The 18,522-nt window shown below is 38.2% G+C and overlaps 1 protein-coding gene across 5 annotated transcripts in view; it reads right to left on the reverse strand.

Annotated features, from left to right (window-relative positions):
• The window catches only part of abca12 (ATP-binding cassette, sub-family A (ABC1), member 12), a 93,884-nt gene extending 75,456 nt beyond the window's left edge, over positions 1 to 18,428 (reverse strand). For all 5 annotated transcript variants that reach the window (XM_029125891.2, XM_034286790.1, XM_034286791.1 and 2 more), the window contains exons 1-13: positions 18,203 to 18,428; positions 17,486 to 17,566; positions 17,195 to 17,288; positions 12,488 to 12,647; positions 8,076 to 8,197; positions 7,414 to 7,487; positions 6,762 to 6,935; positions 5,754 to 5,953; positions 4,705 to 4,826; positions 3,771 to 3,877; positions 3,328 to 3,468; positions 2,522 to 2,691; positions 2,096 to 2,226 (exon numbers count right to left, since the gene is read on the reverse strand). In XM_029125891.2, coding sequence (XP_028981724.2) covers positions 2,096 to 2,226; positions 2,522 to 2,691; positions 3,328 to 3,468; positions 3,771 to 3,877; positions 4,705 to 4,826; positions 5,754 to 5,953; positions 6,762 to 6,935; positions 7,414 to 7,487; positions 8,076 to 8,197; positions 12,488 to 12,647; positions 17,195 to 17,288; positions 17,486 to 17,554 — 1,564 coding nt within the window. In that variant the 5' untranslated portion in view covers positions 17,555 to 17,566; positions 18,203 to 18,428. The remainder of the gene's footprint in view (positions 1 to 2,095; positions 2,227 to 2,521; positions 2,692 to 3,327; positions 3,469 to 3,770; positions 3,878 to 4,704; positions 4,827 to 5,753; positions 5,954 to 6,761; positions 6,936 to 7,413; positions 7,488 to 8,075; positions 8,198 to 12,487; positions 12,648 to 17,194; positions 17,289 to 17,485; positions 17,567 to 18,202) is intronic.
• Between the last annotated feature and the right edge of the window lie 94 nt (positions 18,429 to 18,522).

Raw genomic sequence — 18,522 nt, forward strand, 5'->3', positions numbered from 1 at the left:
TTATGATGTATCCTGGTAATAACAACACCTCTGGCTACAATAAAAACACATAAAAACAGACTTCTGGGTCAATATTTATATAACTTTTTTCGGAAAACATTTCTGCCATTCAGCATCAAGATTTTTTTTTTAAAGCATTATGAGGTTTTGTGTTAATGGTATTTCCTCATACTTTCATGCCTTTACTATCAAATTACACTGTAATTGGGTTGAAAATAATGAAATAATGAAATAATAGAAGGTAAAAAATATAGGCACCCCCCAAAAAATTGGTTCTTCTACCTAGAAATAAAACACTATAAAATGAAAGATTATAACCCTATCTAACGTTTTTTTAGGTGTATTGACACAAAACGGCACTAGATCGCTAGTTACGTTTGGACTTATATATTTTATAAACTCAGAAAAATTACCAACTTCTTCCCAAAAACTCAAGAACACCCCCATACTATGTGGACTAAATATTTATTTTTATATCATATTTATAATACAAACGATGTATTATGGTTCAAAACATCATATATAGTGATGTACACCCTTGTAATCTCTATTCTTGTCTACACATGAGCCTTTCTAAGATGCATGGTCAATGTCGTTGCCTGGTGAAAAGTTCTCATAGCAACCCAAACTATACAACTATACAACCCATATTATACACGGACAACCCCAATTATACACGGAACGCTTCACGAAAGTGGCTACAAATAATATACCATTGGAATCGGACGATTATGGCGAATCTATTTTTCGAAATATTTATGCAAATGAGCACTGTCCGCGGTTCCGCGGATGTCGACTTAGAAGAGTTTTAAATAGTGTAGTGGTTAGAGAGGCGGACCTGTAAACTTTTGGTCCCGCGTTCGTATCTCCTCACAGGCAAAGCGAAGTACACATTATGAATTATTCTGTATAGATGAAAACTTTGCTGTCTGAAACCTTCAATATCTACATTATAGTAAGCTTGAAATAAAACAGTTTATGGTTATATTGCAATGGTTTCTGGTGGATTTTCGAAGTACGCATCTGTACATGCATTTTGGGTTAAGATAGACAAACACATTAGCTGGCTGCAACATACAGTAGTTACATTATAGTAAGCTTTAACTGAAACTGTATACTGTTATTTTGCGACTGTTTCTGGCATGGAAAAGTTAATCTTAAGTCTTGCTAGCAATTGCTCAATTCTTATGATTATTCCTAGGAAGTTAGTAGACACTAATAAGCCTATTACTGGCTAATAAGCTGTTAAAATGGCCAGTGGCAAAAGCAATACAGTTCATAGATGCTATGGTGGAGGTAAACTTAATAGGAAACGTTAGTCAGTGTAACACAATCCTCAATGGATTCTGCTGATACATGTAATGCCGTGGCATAGTGGTAAAAGACAGTGCCTCTCATGTGGAATATCTAACTTTGAATCTGTTGAGGGCAACGACATTTATACATTTTATTTCCACGATTCTCTCGTCATTTCACTTGATGAAAAAGTTAGTTATCCTCACCTTAATTGATAGTTATTGTATTAATGTAATTTATGAAAAGAATGAAAGAAAAAAGTACGTTGTTATGCCATGAAAGAAAAAAATATGTTCTTATACCATGAAATGAAATAGAAGACACGCTAGCAATTGCTCAATTCCTATGACTATTCTAGTCAGTTTAACAGTATCAATACCATTCACAAATGCCCAATTAGCTGTTAAAACGGCAAGTGGCAAAGGAGGATTTGTTCAGGATAGAGACAAGAGGCTATACGGACAATCCTTGAACATAGAGCTCTGTGGTGTAGTGGTTAGCGACACAGCCTTTCATGTGGGCGACCTGGATTTGAATCTCAAGAGGGTAAATCTTTCTATTGCACGCCGGCTGAACTAAGCTTTCCTAGTTTCTTGTTTAAAGTGTTATTTAGATGGCACAATGATTCCCTACACTATTCTGGCTTGTTTTCCCGCTTGAGCAGAAATTGTTTGAACTGAACATCGGCAAACAGGAAACTAGGGATTTTGCTTGCCCATTTGAGGAGAGATGATCAATCCGTGATTTACAGTATATTGCACTGTACGTAGATGCAGCGGTCATACTCTACTATACACACCCGCTAGAGTGTCCAAGCCGGTGGTGCCCAGCTGCATGGTAGCATGACCAGCGGTGAGGCCCAGCTGAACGTAGTCCCAGCCAGGAAGGCTCTTCAGAAGCTCCGCTGCCAGTGAGCCCACACTCAAGAACCTGAAAACAAAAATGATTAAAATTACCTATGCAACAAAACACCCGACTTAGAAGTGTTAGTGACTGTACATCAATTGTGACTATATCGTTGGCTATACACCAATTGTTCATGTTTTTCCCCCTATTTACTGATGTACCTCAAAGGAATAAAGGGTTTGAAATTCAGCAACCTCTTTAATTACATAAAGGTCATTTTAAAATAAAATGGATATGGAGTTCTTTGATGAACATCTTCATGTACAGTATTTGTATTTATTCCCACAATTATACAATGGGGAAAAAAGTATTTACGCACAGCTCTTCCATGATGGTCTGAGGTTGGGAGTCACTGCTACGCTGAAACCTGTTGTTACTGGGGGGGGCCTGGTCATCCGGGACCACCAACAGTCCTGTCAGGCTGTGGATCAGACCTCTGGAGAAAGCCACATCATCCTGAGCAGCATATTTACTCCATGCTAGGAGTGTCTGAAGAGGGAAACAAAGCAAGTCACACAGTTTGATTTCACTTTGTGTAATACAGAAACCACTGACAATCAGATAAGGCCATTAGTGACCTCCTAGCTTACTGAAAATGGGCATATAGGAGAGAAAAGAGGTGAAGATCAGGGTTTGGTCAATTCAACATCAAAGTAAGCTGACATTCTAAATCCAGTGATAAATATTATGTGCATTTACATCATTTAGCGGCCTCTCTTATCCAGGGAACATAGAGTAGCGAATGCATACACATTCATACTTTTTGATACTTTAATGAAAACAGTAAAAATGCTTGGTAGAGGTCCCTCCCTGGTGCTCTGTTATGCTGCTGAGGTAAGGATGTTACCAAGGAAACTCTAATTGATAAACGTCTGTGGGTTTCCTTTGTTGCTTAAACAATATGTTTGAAGAAGGGAATAGAGAGCGAGAGAGACGGTGAAATTCCATATTGTCCTAATGTCTTTGAACAACAGAGAATAGAACAGCAGCCAAAATTATTGTGATGCTATTCAGGGAGATAATAGAGTCTCAACCCATACACCACCATCGCTGTGGTTTCTGCTATATTGTCCACTCACCAATTCACTGATGCCATAACATGTATCCACCCACACACACACATACCTGTTGGGCAACCTTGTCCAGACTAACCCAACCCAGGATATGCTCTAATTCTCCATTGCATGCTTCTTGAAGTCCAGCACTGATGTTTCCAGAACATACGTAGGAATGCAGGAGAGCTTTGTCCATTGTCAGTGACACAGCCTAAAGGTCAGTTTAGCAAAGGATCCAGTTTAGATTTATAATAATACCTTGATTGTCCCATTCAAAATGTAACACATTTTTCTAAAGAGCTATAGTACCATCTTTTAAGAAAAATATTGGGATTAAAAAAAAAAACTAATCAGTCATCCAGCTTTTTAGTAAATAACAGGAAGTCTAATTAAGATCTTTACTTGTTAACCCAAGGTCTAAATGTTAATCCTGGATTATCCCAACCACACCGACGGAGTCTAGGGAGGAACTGTAAGCATTTTGTCTAGGTGAGCTGGGGAAGGAAAGCTTACCTGGTCTAGTGGTATCCTGACCTGCTTGAGGCTGGTGACCATTGCTACATCTGGCGAAGATGCGTTGGGTGGCAGCGTGATGACATCATCGAGGGTGATGTAAACATCTGGGAAAAACATAAATGTTAAATGTTTTTGGAATACAATTCAACAGCTATCATTGACATGTAAGGGTGTAAAAGAAAGACATTATTTGATGGATTTTCCTGTCCAGCATGGTTTTCAAAATCTTTTTAGGAATATGTACATACAAATGTCAGAGGCACTTTACACAAGCTGAGCTTGAACTATCTGGTTTTGCAGTTGCCTGAATTTTTTCTATCATAACTAGTTTTTTCTATCCAAAACCGACAAAATGTATTTGGTTATTTTTTAATGTAAATGTAAACAATTACATTATATCTTTACCTGGAGCATAATACCATTATATGGAGAAAAAATTGCTAGAGTGTTTCCTTAGAAGGACATTTTGATAGTGTCATCTACTGGTGATAACATCAAGTGAAAGACTATGGTGTATCAGAGTGGCGTCATTAGCCCTGGGTGTCTGGGGCTATAGCCCTGGATCTTTTATGAACAGCCCCGGATCTCAAACGGACCCAAAAAGATGAATAATAATAATAATTGCCACTGATCTATTTATCTATAACTCTGATCGCGCATTATGACAATGTAGACGTGTAGGCCGCTAGCATGTACATCAACATTTTCTGCATGTACATTCAGAACCTGTACTTTCTGTCCCGGGTGGTTAGCGACATATCCTTTGATGTGGGCAACCTGGGTTCAAATCTTCAGAGAGCAACACTTTCTATTGCGGGCCGGCTGAACTAGGCTTGTCTGGTTTCTTGTTTACAGAGCTTTATATATATATATATATTAAAAAAAAAAAATCATCATGTAAGGTCAACGTGTACTCAATGGGAATGTGTACCTTTGCCATGCCAGTTCCTTATGTACTGAAGCAGGTTAATGCCTCCGTCAATAGCAGGGTTCACCATGGAGATGGTAGAGAGATTTGCCTCTGGAAACCTGGTTTCGAGGGCAGATAAAGTCCTGCAGAAGAAAGAGGACAAAACAGTTACCTGTTTATCATTTACTCATCTAATATGGGCTGTGTGAGTCCACAGCCACGTGAACCCTTTCTCTCATGCACACAGACAAGAAAACATTACACACATTAAACTATGTGAACATGAACACAGGCACGCATAAACACACACACCCACAAAAAAATCATCCTTCCAACAGCTGTTAAAACATTTTGTCTCTCAAGTGCCATTATATTTCACGATGCAGCTGATAAACCAGATTGTAGAGATTGCCGGCGTGAAAAAAAAAGTTGGCAGTGTGTTGAAACTCCTTCAAAGACGTAGACTCATTGTTGTGGAAATTCTTGAACTGATGTATACTTGGTCCAATACATGTATAAATGGGTTACTAGTTAAAGGTACTGAGTCCCCATGTTTGGATAAGTAAAGGAATGTGTTAGAGAGGGATCTGGTATTTGCCTAGGGGGCATCCTTGACCGGCACCAGCTGATTAGTTACTCGTAAATCAGTAAATCTGTATAACCCTTTAGTGTCTATCTGTTGTTTGTCCAGAAACTGTGAGTCCTCCTCAAGAGTTGAGAAGGTTACCCATGTGGGGGAGGACAGCCTGTCCCTTTGTTTGAAGCCCAGGATATGGGATGGAACATGGGGAATGTGTTTTATTGACAAGACAGATGTGCAGCAACTTACCACACCCCCTTTTCCTCTATAAAGACGAACCGTTCATGTATTAAGTTAGAGACTCCTCTGAGGATTATGTATGTAAGCATTTGACGCGTCTCTGTATTTGCAAATAAACTTAATTGTGCAAGAGAATTTTGTATCTGTCCTTATTCCTTTAAATGTTCTTATTGATGAAATGTCCATCACATCATTGAATTCAATGGTATTCAGTGGTATTTAACCATATCTCACACCTATTATATTTTACCTGTTAATGGTGTCCAGCAGACTCTCTCCCTCGCCAAGCACCTGATCCAGGGTGTTATCGTCGGTCATCAAGAGGCGTGGCAGGCTCAGTAGCCCTTCCCACAGTAAAGTTTCACTCTGCAGCCTCTCAAACACCACCACCGCTGTGCCGACCGTGGTCAGGACCTGTGCCGGGTCTTTTATGAACATCTCCGTCAGCACCTGAGGGAAACCAAAGAACATGGTCGAGTCCTCTTAAAACCAGAGATAATCAATGAAAACCTATCCTTGTCTGCTTTTGTTTGCTTAAGGGAGAGGGTCTGAATGATGCAGCTGTAACATCAGGGTTTTGGCCAGCGCTGTCCAGGTTTTTGGGGGGTTTGAAACGAATATGCTTGCCTACAGTCTAGATTTCCTGATTGGGCGCTCAGCGTAAAAGAACAAGAACAGTGTGATACGCTTTGAAAGACATTTTGGACTGTCCCAAATCCCAAAGCATGTTGTTCCTATTGATGTCCAGTCATTGCTCTCGTTAGCTTGTTAGCAGTAGTACAATGATTTAAGAAAGGTACACATTATTAATTTACAGGCTACCAACATTAAGATAAGCAGTTCTATGACATTGGGATCAATTATTTTTTGTTAATGATCGTGTTGCTCACTCTCTCACACACATAGCAAGTTCCTTGAACAATTAAACATATTACTCATTACAAATAGGTAATGTATTCCAGTATCAGTATCATAATAATGAAAAACATTAACTCAGACATGTTAATATGTAACAAACTATATTATAGCGTTATAATAACATTGTTATTTCCAAATTATGGATGGCACCATTCCATGATCCCACCAAAAGGTAGGCTTTTGTTTATATATTTGTATTTAAAATGCTTTTGCAACATAACTAAGATAATGGATGTCAACCCAAAAGTTTGTTCATGTCATCACCAATGAAATATTTCTAAAACGCTCTATTCAAAACTAGAGATGTGTAGTCCTCTACTATGCCAGCCTGAATACACACCTGGTTGATGGTGAGCAGTGAAACCTCCAGCAGGGTGTCGTTGGACTTGCAGAATGTGGCCAGGCCATAATTGAGGGGGTCTGACACGTAGGTCGTGTTGAGGTCCATCAGGAGGAAGGAGCAAAATGACCTTTTCAACATGTTCACTGACCCCAGAATTGCATCCAGATTCTCCTGCAAATGTGAGGATGGTATGGACAGATTCAAGGCTGTTACTGTGTAAGGTCACTGTGTATAACATTATATTTTATGTTACATATCAAAAACTGACAGATACGAATAAACCCGTCAACCAGGATTCCAGGCCATAGAAGAAACAGCTCAAAACCACAATCTAATTTAGGTTTCGAATTGCTCAACAGCTCAATGAAACACACCTTCAATCACTGTAAAAACAAATCTAAATTCTATTTAACCGCCTACACACTACACCCATCTAAATATTTGAACAGAAACACTTCTTTTGTTATATTTGAAAATGAACCAACTATCTGTGGATGTATTGGTTTTAACTAGAGAACTAGTTATACCAATTCAGTTTCTACAACCGAAAAGGGGGCCCTAAGCAAAATTTGATTTTGCGGCCGTTGGCTCCCCAATGATTGCGGTCAGATTTGAAAAAATATTTATTTCAGATTTCTATCAAACGCACCTTGTGTCCCAGTAGAGTGTTGTTAAATCCTTCCATGAGTGACATGTTCTTTAGTCTGCCTTGGTGGCTGGCATCTGGAAAAGATTAAGGTTTTAAATTCAGTACAGTCTGTTACTATTCATGACAATATAAATATTCAGTACAGTCTGTTACTATTCATGATATAATAAAGATACAATACAGTCTTTTACTATTCATGACATAATAAATATTCAGTACAGTCTATTACTATTCATGATATAATAAATATACAGTACAGTCTGTTACTATTCATGACATAACAAATATTTAGTACAGTCTATTACTATTCATGATATAATAAATATACAGTACAGTCTGTTACTTTTCATGACATAATAACTATATCCTACAGTCTGTTACTATTCATGACATAATTTATTGTGAACATAGACTAAAATGGGAACAAATCCACATAGTCCTATTGAGTGTAACAATATTTTAGGTTAGCCTGTAGATTTTCAGACTTTCCCATGACATATCTAACCTGACAGCCAATCTGTTGTCGTTATCATGTCTACTCCCTGTCATTCATTGTAACGCCAAAATAATTCCTTTAATGTTGGCTTGACAATTATTACTTTGGAGTGCGAAAGAGCACAAAATCAAACTAGGACCAGACTATGGTTGCTGAAGGTACCTACTTAGAAATTTGTCCCAGAGGTCCATGATCTGAGGTTCATCAGCAGTCTCCTCCAGCATACTTCGTACACTACCACCCATCCCGACATTTAGCAAAGAGATTCCAGGGGGCAGCAGGGATATCCTGTTATATAAAGAGAGAGGGGGAGGAGAGGAGGTAGATGACAGAGTAATTATGCCAATAGAGAGGTTGAGGGAGAGGAGACCACTTCTGGCCCCCGATGTGTTTATACTTTTAATGATGGTTCATCCAGATTGATGCATGCATCCCAGTAGGAGGTGTAGTCTGTATTCATGATGATGTAATCAGCTCTTCTCTGTCCCCCAGGTATCCCAAAACCTTTTTGGACAGCAATCCATCCAGAATAAATTATGGGCGACCACATCATTAAATGTCATACAAAGTTTGGACAGTATCTGAAGTACACTTGGGTTAGCCTCGCATGTGATGATGGGTTTAGCTCTGCACGTTACACTTGGACAGCATATTTCACAGACGTTCAGCTGTAAAGAGGTTGTTTTTCCAGGCTGTTGACTTTTATTTTAGTAGTCTAGGGGAATTTCTTATTTTGGCTCTGTTTGTATGGAATTGTCATAACAAACAAGAAGCGGTTATTAACAAGATCTCTTCTAAAATATGGTCCACAGTGCCATGTTCTCCCTCCTCAATGGTGGTCTTTGAGTATACACCAGATGTGCTTCTCAACTAAACTAGATCAGATCCGCTGCACCACTGAGAGTTTCCACTGCAGCGCCATCCTAGCCAGGATTCTCCATCTTAACAGTCGTCGAATAACATTATAATTTACACTGCTCAAATAAAATGAAGAAAACGCCTAATCATCACAGTATAACATGAAATCAATTAAACTTCAGGGATATCAATCTGTCCAGTTAGGAAGCATAAACAATTGTGAATCAATGTCACCTGTTTTGGTACAAATGAAAGTGACAGTAGGTGCACTGGAGAGGCAACAGCAAGACAACCCCCATAAAGGGGATGGTTTGGCAGGTTGTGGCCACAGGTAATTGTTCTCTTCTTATCCTTCCTGACTGTTTCATCTCCAGTTTTGTGTTTTGCTAGTGTCTTTGGCCCTCATTTATCAAAAGTGCGTACACCAAATTTCCAGCGTACACCTGGTGTACACCCAAAACCACGGTGACTTTGAGATTTATCAATATGGACGTTGGCGTACGGCACTCTCAAATCCTACGTCAGCTCAGGAGGTGGTGTACGCACGTTTTGAGTTAGTGCGGAAATGTGCAGAAAAAACATCCTAACGCACTGACAAATTAAAAGATATGATATATTATGACCCACTGTAAAAAAAAACAACAACATAATTACAAACTTCAGTGTTGATTTTTGTGCAACATGGACTTCAAGGTTTAATTTGTGTGACTTTACCAAAGCATTTGATTTATATGTATTCCTTCAGATGCGAGCCTGTGCGCTTTACATGACGTTTCAAGGTTAGGCCCGGCAGTTGCGCATGGACTGGGTTCAGTAACAAAAGGGTTTTAATGACCAAAATATAATTTAGACTGACAAAATAATAAAAATGACATTCTTCTTCTTTTAAATAATAATAGAAATAATAATTCTTCTAAATAACAATTCTTCTTCTTCTAAATAACAATAAACGTCATTAATAATAAATATCATGAAATAATAAGACGAATATTACAAATTGTCATGCAATTATTAATGTGAATGAATGGTACTCCACATCACATCATCATCTTTTATTCCGCTTTTTAAACTGCCAAATGAAACAATTGTATTTCTTTCTACCTCCCTGGTGATCGTCTCAATCTGCACGTCAGAGAAGTTTCTCTTTTTTGCCGTCTTCCGTGTGTCCATGGCGTAAAATGAGGGCGTGGGGGAAGCGGAGACTTGAATATATAGGGGCGTGTTATTCTAATGACGATCGTTTTCAGCCGCGGCATTTATCAAGGGCAGGTATTGCGTACACCTGGATTTTAAAGGTACGCACAGCTTCATAAATCAGGCGGTGAGAGGAGTGTAAGCAAAATCTTACGCCAACATATACGCCCGTTTCTACGCAAGAATGATAAATGAGGGCCTTTGTCACTAATGGTAGCATGAGGCGGTACCTGCAGCCCATTCAGGTTGCACAGGCAGTCCAGCTCCTACAAGATGGCACAGCCATACGTGCCGTCGCAAGAAGGTTTACTGTGTCTCCCAGTACAGGAGATAACAGGAGACAGGCTTTTACACAACGAAAACTGGACAGGGCCCTAGAAAGGCATAAACCCAGCAGCAGACCAGTATATGCTCCTTCATGCGAGGAGGGATAGGAGGAGCACTGCTAAAGTCCTACAAAATTGCCTCCAGCGGGCTATTGGTGTGCATGTTTCTGACCAAACTCCCAGAAACATACACCACGGCGCCCTGTTCTCTTCACAGATGAGAGCAGATTCATATTGAGCACATGTGACAGATGTGAAAGAGTCTGGAGACGCCGTGGTGAATGGAGGTCTGTGTGACTTGGAGGGTCGCACAGACCTCCATGTGCCAGCCAACGGTACCTTGACTGCTGTCAGGTACCGGGATGAAATCCACAGACACATCATCAAACTTTACGCTGGTGCAGTGTCCCCTGGGTTCCGCCTGGTGGACAATGCCCGGCCTCATGTGGCCAGAGTTCCTGGATGACGAAATCATTGATGCCATTGACTGACCCTCATGTTCCCTAGACCTGAATCCAATTGAGAAGGTCTTTGTATTAATGCATCAGACGCCGCCAAGTAGCACCACAGAATGTACAGTAGCTTACTGATCTCCTGATCCAGATCTGGGAGGAGATCCCCCAGAAAACCATCCACCGTCTCATCAGGAGCATGCCCAGACATTGTTGGGAGTGCATAAAGGCACATGGGGGCCATACACACTACTGAGTCACATTATGAGTTGCTGTGATGAAATTCACGCAAGTTGGAACAGTCTGTGATTTAAATTTTTTACTTAGATTTTCGGTGTGAGTTTGAATCCAGCCCTCATTCGGTTGGTGATTTTGGTTTCCATTGACCGTTTTTACGTCGTTTTGTTCTCAACAAATTACACAATGTAGGGTGAAGATTTAGATCTTTAAGATTTAGATCATTTCCTTCATCAAGACCCGATGTGTGATTTAAGTGTTCCCTAAAAACTGTGTATTTAAGCAGTGTATTTCTTTTATAATTAATTGCCTATATCTGTGTTATATTTAGTGTTTTAGCACCATGTAAGTTGTTCTTAGAATTCAGCATGTTGATTCCATTAGCACAGGGTTCAGCTGAGAAAACAGAATTCCAACATAGTTAGTTACTAATATTTTACTAAAATAGATACAAATGTTTAAGTCCTTTCCCGCAGAAAACCACCATCACTGCATTGCAATGACGACCATAATGACGACCGATAATCAGCGGAAGAAGTGACCAAACCACATAGTAGAAGATAGAAAATACAAAGGATGAGGCCTGTCAAAGCAATCAGTGAGCCGTAAGCATATGAAGGTATAGCCAAACAGGTTCTCCTAATCTTTGCACCCTTATGGAATGGTGTGTTTATGCTCAGTAACAATAAGGAGATATAACTAACAAAGTCATCACCTACAGTAACAGTGGATTTACTTGCGGGGGAACTTTAAAAATGCAACACACCCAAGTGTACAAAACAACCCTTTCTCTACGAACTACTGTATAATGTCACCCCCCACTTCTGAGAACAACCTGTTGTTAACCCTGGCATATCCGAAACCAACAGTGGTTTCATTTGAGTAGAATAATAAAATTAGGTGAAAACCCAACTAAATGTTTGTTTGAATACAGTTAACCAATGCTGGTCAATGTTGGCAAGGAGGCTGTTTAAAATGTATGTGATCAATATATTATTTTTATTTACAGGAAGTTGTGTCCTCAATTTGAGGACTGCTGTTTTTTTTTGTTTTTCAATTACTGTTCCACCTTTAAAAAGGTTCATAAGAAGTTATTTCACAATTGCTGGCAAGTGAATGTTTTTATGGAAAAACAAATATTTTTTCATCAAATAGTGGATGTATAGGTTTAACATCTGACTATAACTTAGCAATAACTTAATAAGTTAGAGTCAGTGATATGTAACTCAGGACATTTATGCTTTGAAATCATAATTAGCCTTTTTCCTCATACCATACACTGACACTATCCATCATGGCAGTGAGACTGTAAAATCAACATCCCAATATTACCTACCTGTGATGGAATATAGAGACCACAGCATCAAAAAGTTTCCAGGTCAGAATAATGTTTTGTTGAGAGTGGCCAATTGACAATGTGGTGACAATCCTCCCTTATCATACAAAGTTATTTCAGGCATCTGGAAAAGGGAACTATAACAAAGCCACTAAGGTTTGTGACAACACCCTACCTCTTAGCGTCATGTTTTGTCCAGGTTGACCTTCTGGTCCTATTCACGCTCTTCGTAAACAGACGAGACTGGCTGTGGCAGGAGCTGTCTGTGTTACACATTAGAGTCTGGAGGAAAGGGAAGAATCCTGCACTTGGAAGGTTCCTTGGGGCCACATAGCCTGTTAAATATATACAAATACATAAAACGGTCATTAACATCACTTTACATTACAGCACGATTTAATTTCACAGTAGTGTATCTCAAAAGTATTTGCAATACATTTTCATTGGAATTTCATAGGAAAGCCTGAGTAACAAATTGTATATAAAAAAAGTTTTTAAAGATGTATTTAATAAGTCAAGTCAATTAAAAATATTTTCTTTAGAATGATGGCCTAACATGAAGCAGATGGCCTCTTATGGAGATGTGTCAGACAGACTATAATTTTTAATGACAGAAATTAAACAATATTCAAACAGGGATGTGTCTCTGGGCGTGCTGGAATGTACAGGCACTTACCTTTTCCCGTACTTCACATATTTGTTTTGCAATGCTACCATTCCTTACAAAACAATGTCAGAATGGTGACATGATTCACTAATCAATAATAATCTGTGGCAATTTGTTGTATATTAAACGTGAAAGTTTGCCCAACAGGTTACTCCGGTTTACTCACATGATCAGAAGGTTACACAAACATGACAAAGCAATATCAAAGACATGAATATTAAAGCCTAAAATACAAACCAGATTCCAAAAAAGTTGGGACACTGTACAAACTGTGAGTAAAAAAGGAATGGAATAATTTACAGATCTCAAAACTTATATTTAATTCACAATAGAATATAGATAACATATCCAATGTTGAAAGTGAAACATTTTGTAATGTCGAGCCAAATATTGGCTCATTTTGGATTTTATGAGAGCTACACTATCCAAAAAAGTTGGGACAAATGGCAAAAAGAGGTCGGAAAAGTTAAATGTACAGATAAGGAACAGCTGGAGTACCAATTTGTAACTTATTATGTCAATTGGCAACATGATTGGGTATAAAAAGAGCCTGTCAGAGTTGCAGTGTCTCTAAGAAGTCAAGATGGGCAGAGGATCATCAATTCCCCCAATGCTGCGACAAAAAATAGTGGAGCAATATCAGAAAGGAGTTTCTCAGAGAAAAATTGCAAAGAGTTTGAAGTTATCATCATCTACAGTGCATAATATCATCAGTGCGTAAGGGTCAAGGCCGGAAAACCATACAGGCCCTCAGATGGCACTGCATCACATACAGGAATTAAACTATAATGGAAATCACAACATGGGCTCAGGAATACTTCCAAAAAACATTGTCGGTGAACACAATCCACCGTGCCATTCGCCGTTGCCGGCTAAAACTCTATAGGTCAAAAAATTATCCGTATCTAAATAGGATCCAGAAGCGCAGGCGTTTTCTCTGGGCCAAGGATCATTTAAAATGGACTGTGACAAAGTGGAAAAGTGTTCTGTGGTCAGACGAATCAAAATGTGAAGTTCATTTTGGAAAACTGGGATGCCATGTCATCCGGACTAAAGAGGACAAGGACAACCCAAGTTGTCATTAGCGCTCAGTTCAGAAGCCTGCATCTCTGATGCTATGGGGTTGCATGAGTGTGTGCGGCATGGGCAGCTTACACATCTGGAAAGGCACCATCAATGCTGACAGTTATATCCAAGTTCTAGAACAACATATGCTCCCATCCAGACGTCGTCTCTTTCAGGGAAGACCTTGCATTTTCCAACATGACAATGCCAGACCACATACTGCATCAATTACAATGTCATGGCTGCATAGAAAAAGAATCCGGGTACTGAAATGGCCAGCCTGCAGTCCAGATTTTTCACCTCTAGAAAACATTTGGCGCATCATAAAGAGGAAGGTGCAACAAAGAAGACCTAAGAAAGTTGAGCAACTAGAAGCCTGTATTAGATAAGAATGGGACAACATTCCTATTCATAAACTTGAGCAACTTGTCTCCTCAGTCCCCAGACGTTTGCAGTCTGTTATAAAAAGAAGAGGGGATGCCACACAATGGTAAACATGGCATTGTCCCAACTTTTTTGAGATGTGTTGATGCCATGAAATTTAAAATCAACTTATTTTTCCCTTAAAGTGATACATTTTCTCAGTTTAAATATTTGATATGTCATCTATGTTGTACTCTGAATAAAATATTGAAATTTGAAACTTCCAAATCATTGCATTCTGTTTTTATTCACAATTGTACAGTGTCCCAACTTTTTTGGAATTGGGTTTGTAAAATATTGTTACACTCAATAGGACTATGTGGATTTGTTCCCGTTTTAGTCTATGTTCACAATAAATGATGTCATGAATAGTAACAGACTGTACGATATAGTTATTATGTCATGAATAGTAACAGACTGTACTGTATATTTATTATATCATGAATAGTAATAGATTGTACTGAATATTTATTATGTCATGAATAGTAATAGACTGTACTAAATATTTGTTATGTCATGAATAGTAACATTTGAAACTTCCACATCATTGCATTCTGTTTTTATTCACAATTGTACATTGTCCCAACTTTTTTGGAATCGGGTTTATAAGATCATAATGAAAATAGGATATATGATCAGTAAGATTAGTAGGATATTTCACATTAATGATGCAGAAATTGGCAGGGAGACATGTACAAACATTGAAAATGTTTAAGACAAAGCTTAAGTATAACAATGCATCACTCGCAATGAACTTGTAAACCTACTGGTTGATCCTTAAACATTTACCTTGAACTATCTCAAGTACCTACCTCTGCATCTTTTATAACTACATTTAACCTCAGTTAAATAACATTATTTGGAACACCCACACATCACAATATATTCCGCATGCTATGGCCTTCAGCAACTGGCCATGTGTCCCTAAGACGATGCTCACCCCATCAAGCCTCTTCCAACGTAAGCTAAATATCTGCATTATACTACCCTCAAACTCTGTCCCCCTGTATCAATTTATACTGTACTGATAGTGTAAATGTGAACATCTAATGTAAACCAATATACATTTTAAATCAACCACTTACACTAATGCTCAAAAGTTTGGGGCCATTATAATAACATCAGATTGATCAGAAATGCAGTGTAGACATTGTTAATGTTGTAAATGTCTGTTGTAGCTGGTTCACAACTGAACAAGAGGACAAATACATAAGAGTGTCTAGTTTGAGAAACAGACACCTCACAGGTCCTCAACTGGCAGCTTCATTAAATAGTACCCACAAAACACCAGTCTCAACATCAACAGTGAAGTGGCAACTCCAGAGATGCTGGACATCTAGGCAGAGTTGCAAAGAAAAAGCCATACCTCAGACCGGCCAGTAAAAAGGAAAGATTAAGATGGGTAAAAGAACATAGACACTGAACAGAGGAAGATTGGAGGAAAAAAAGGCCAGCAGCCCAGAGTCGGGGCCTCCCACTCATCTTTCTATTCTGGTTAGAGCCAGTTTGCCCTGTGCTGTTAAGAGAGTAGTACACAGCATGGTACAAGATCTTCAGTTTCTTGGCAACTTCTCACGTGGAATAGCTTACAGTTTCTCAGAACAAAAATAGACTGATGAATTTCAGAAGTTAGTTCTTTGTTTTTGGCCATTTTGAGCCTGTAATCAAGCCCACAATTGCTGATGCTCTAGATACTCAACAATTCAAAAGATGGACAGTTTTATTGCTTCTTTAATCAGCACAACAGTTTCAGCTGTGCTAACATAATTGCAAAAGAGTTTTCTAATGATCACACAGCCTTGTAAAAGGATTAGCAAACACAACAATCTTTTGTTGGAACAAAAGACAGATTTTTGCTTATAATGAGCCTCGGTAAGCCATTGTAGATATTCTATATAAAATCTGCCGTTTCCAGCTATAATAGTCCTTTACAACAATAACAATGTCTACACTGTTTTTCTGATCTATTTGATACTATTTTAATGGACAGAAAATAATTGCTTTTCTTTTGAAAACAAGGACATTTCTAAGTGACCCCAAACTTTTCAATGGCAGTGTTTATCTCATGATCTTATATAACCTCAATATACCTGAAATGCTCACCACCTACAGGTATTTGTATATAATTGATTGTTACGTATTTGTAGATGTGCATTCTGTCACTAAATTGTGTCGACCAGTGGTAGCAAAATTACATCAATTAGAATTTGGAGTGAATAAGTGAATAAAGGTGATTATAATTGTGATAACCTGACTCATTCTGGGTATTAAATCAACAAGCTGTGAAATACACTTTCCAAGTTAGCAACAACAAGCCATCATTTTAGCAGAAAATTCCTAGATCATTCTTTAACTATCTCTCCAGCCTTTTACATCAATCTGGATAAAAAAAAAACATGCAAACCGATTCATTCCTTGCATTAAGTAATTTGAAAAGATATCCAGGAACAAACAATCAACCTGAAGATGAAGCCACCACTGGTTAAACTGTCATTAAAAAGATTATTCAGTTAACTAGAGTATAATAACCATGTATACACTTACACAAATACATTTGTGTATGAATAAATTAAGTGGTATTCAACATGTACGTTTATTACCATAGATTAATGTATACTTTAATCTTAAGGAGTAAAAATCTAAAGTGTTAATAGTTCTTCAAGTTATTATGCATTGTCATAAACAGGACCCACCCCATACATTCTCTAGAAACGCTCTTTTACTTACATGTTTTCCTGGCTTGAGGAGGGAACTGGGAGCGGGTGATGGCCAGGATGATGAAAATGACCAGCGGCCAGACCAGAAGGGCCACTGTCCAGCCCTGATGGAGAGAACGCAGTACATGATTTATATTTTATTTTTTTAAAATTGCCAATTTCGGAGTGAATGTCATTGCTCAAAATGTCACAAATGGCCTCATTTAATCATTACATGAGATAGAAATCAGATGATGAACAAAACAAATGGGAATAGCTTTCACAATAAACAAGTAGAAAGCTTGTCTGTTTTTTATCTTACTGGTTGTCTGATGACACCAAGGCCATTTTTCCAGAGTAAAAGTCGCAGTTGTTGGAAAAATCCAGCCATCAGTAGGTGTTACTAGGAGTAGAGAGAGGATGACATCAAATAATGTGATTTATGTTATTCTTGAATATTATATTATACGTAGGCAATAAGGAACGGGGTGTATAGGAACATAGGAACACATAGGCACAAATGAATTTGTTTAGGCTATGTGCCGCGCATCAGGAGGGCCAATACAGCGTTTAGTCGTTATATGGGCAAATAATCACAAACCCCGAATAAGCCCATGCGGTTATAAACTGGTTACATTTACTGGAGCAGTAAAAAGCAACGTGATGTCATACTGTTGAAGATTTTTTAATCACTATCGTATCGTACTGTATGAGACTTATATTGACAAGTGGAAAGATATCAATAAATAAAATAAAGGTTGGAACAATGCGGTTTTATTTAAACGCATTCAAATTTGAAACTATAAGCTATATATATATATATATATATATATATATAAGTTTATTTACGTCTCTGTGAATATAGTAAAACGACAGTTTGTTAAAAAGCTAGACCAATATAAAAATAGCCTACGTTGTCATTGTTTTTATTCATTGTTAGAGATTCTCCTTAAGGTAGTTAAAATGTCTTGACTCCAAAAAAAATCACAGGTTACACAACACATATAACACGAAAATGTTAACAATTTAAATAGTTTACCTTTATTTTGTGAAAAGTCCTTATCGGATATTATCGACAGATTCCAACTACATCATTGAGATATAACAAATCCTCTTCATCAGTCCGACTCTTCAAGAAAACAAAATAAGCTAAATTGTTTAATCTACAGCTAGACTTACTAAATAACTATACTTTTGTGGTTTCCTTCCAAAGTCACAATTATGCGGTTATCTGAATCCAATTCAACTTTTGCTTCGGCCGGTGCTTCAGAAGTAATTTCAGGAACCTACTTCATTCTTAAACTAATGTATGGGGCGGGTCCTACACTTACCTGTTCTGTGGTGTGTGTGGGTTTATGA

The sequence above is a fragment of the Esox lucius genome, chromosome 16, assembly GCF_011004845.1.
Source record: "Esox lucius isolate fEsoLuc1 chromosome 16, fEsoLuc1.pri, whole genome shotgun sequence".
In the NCBI taxonomy this organism is placed as follows: Eukaryota; Metazoa; Chordata; class Actinopteri; order Esociformes; family Esocidae; genus Esox; species Esox lucius.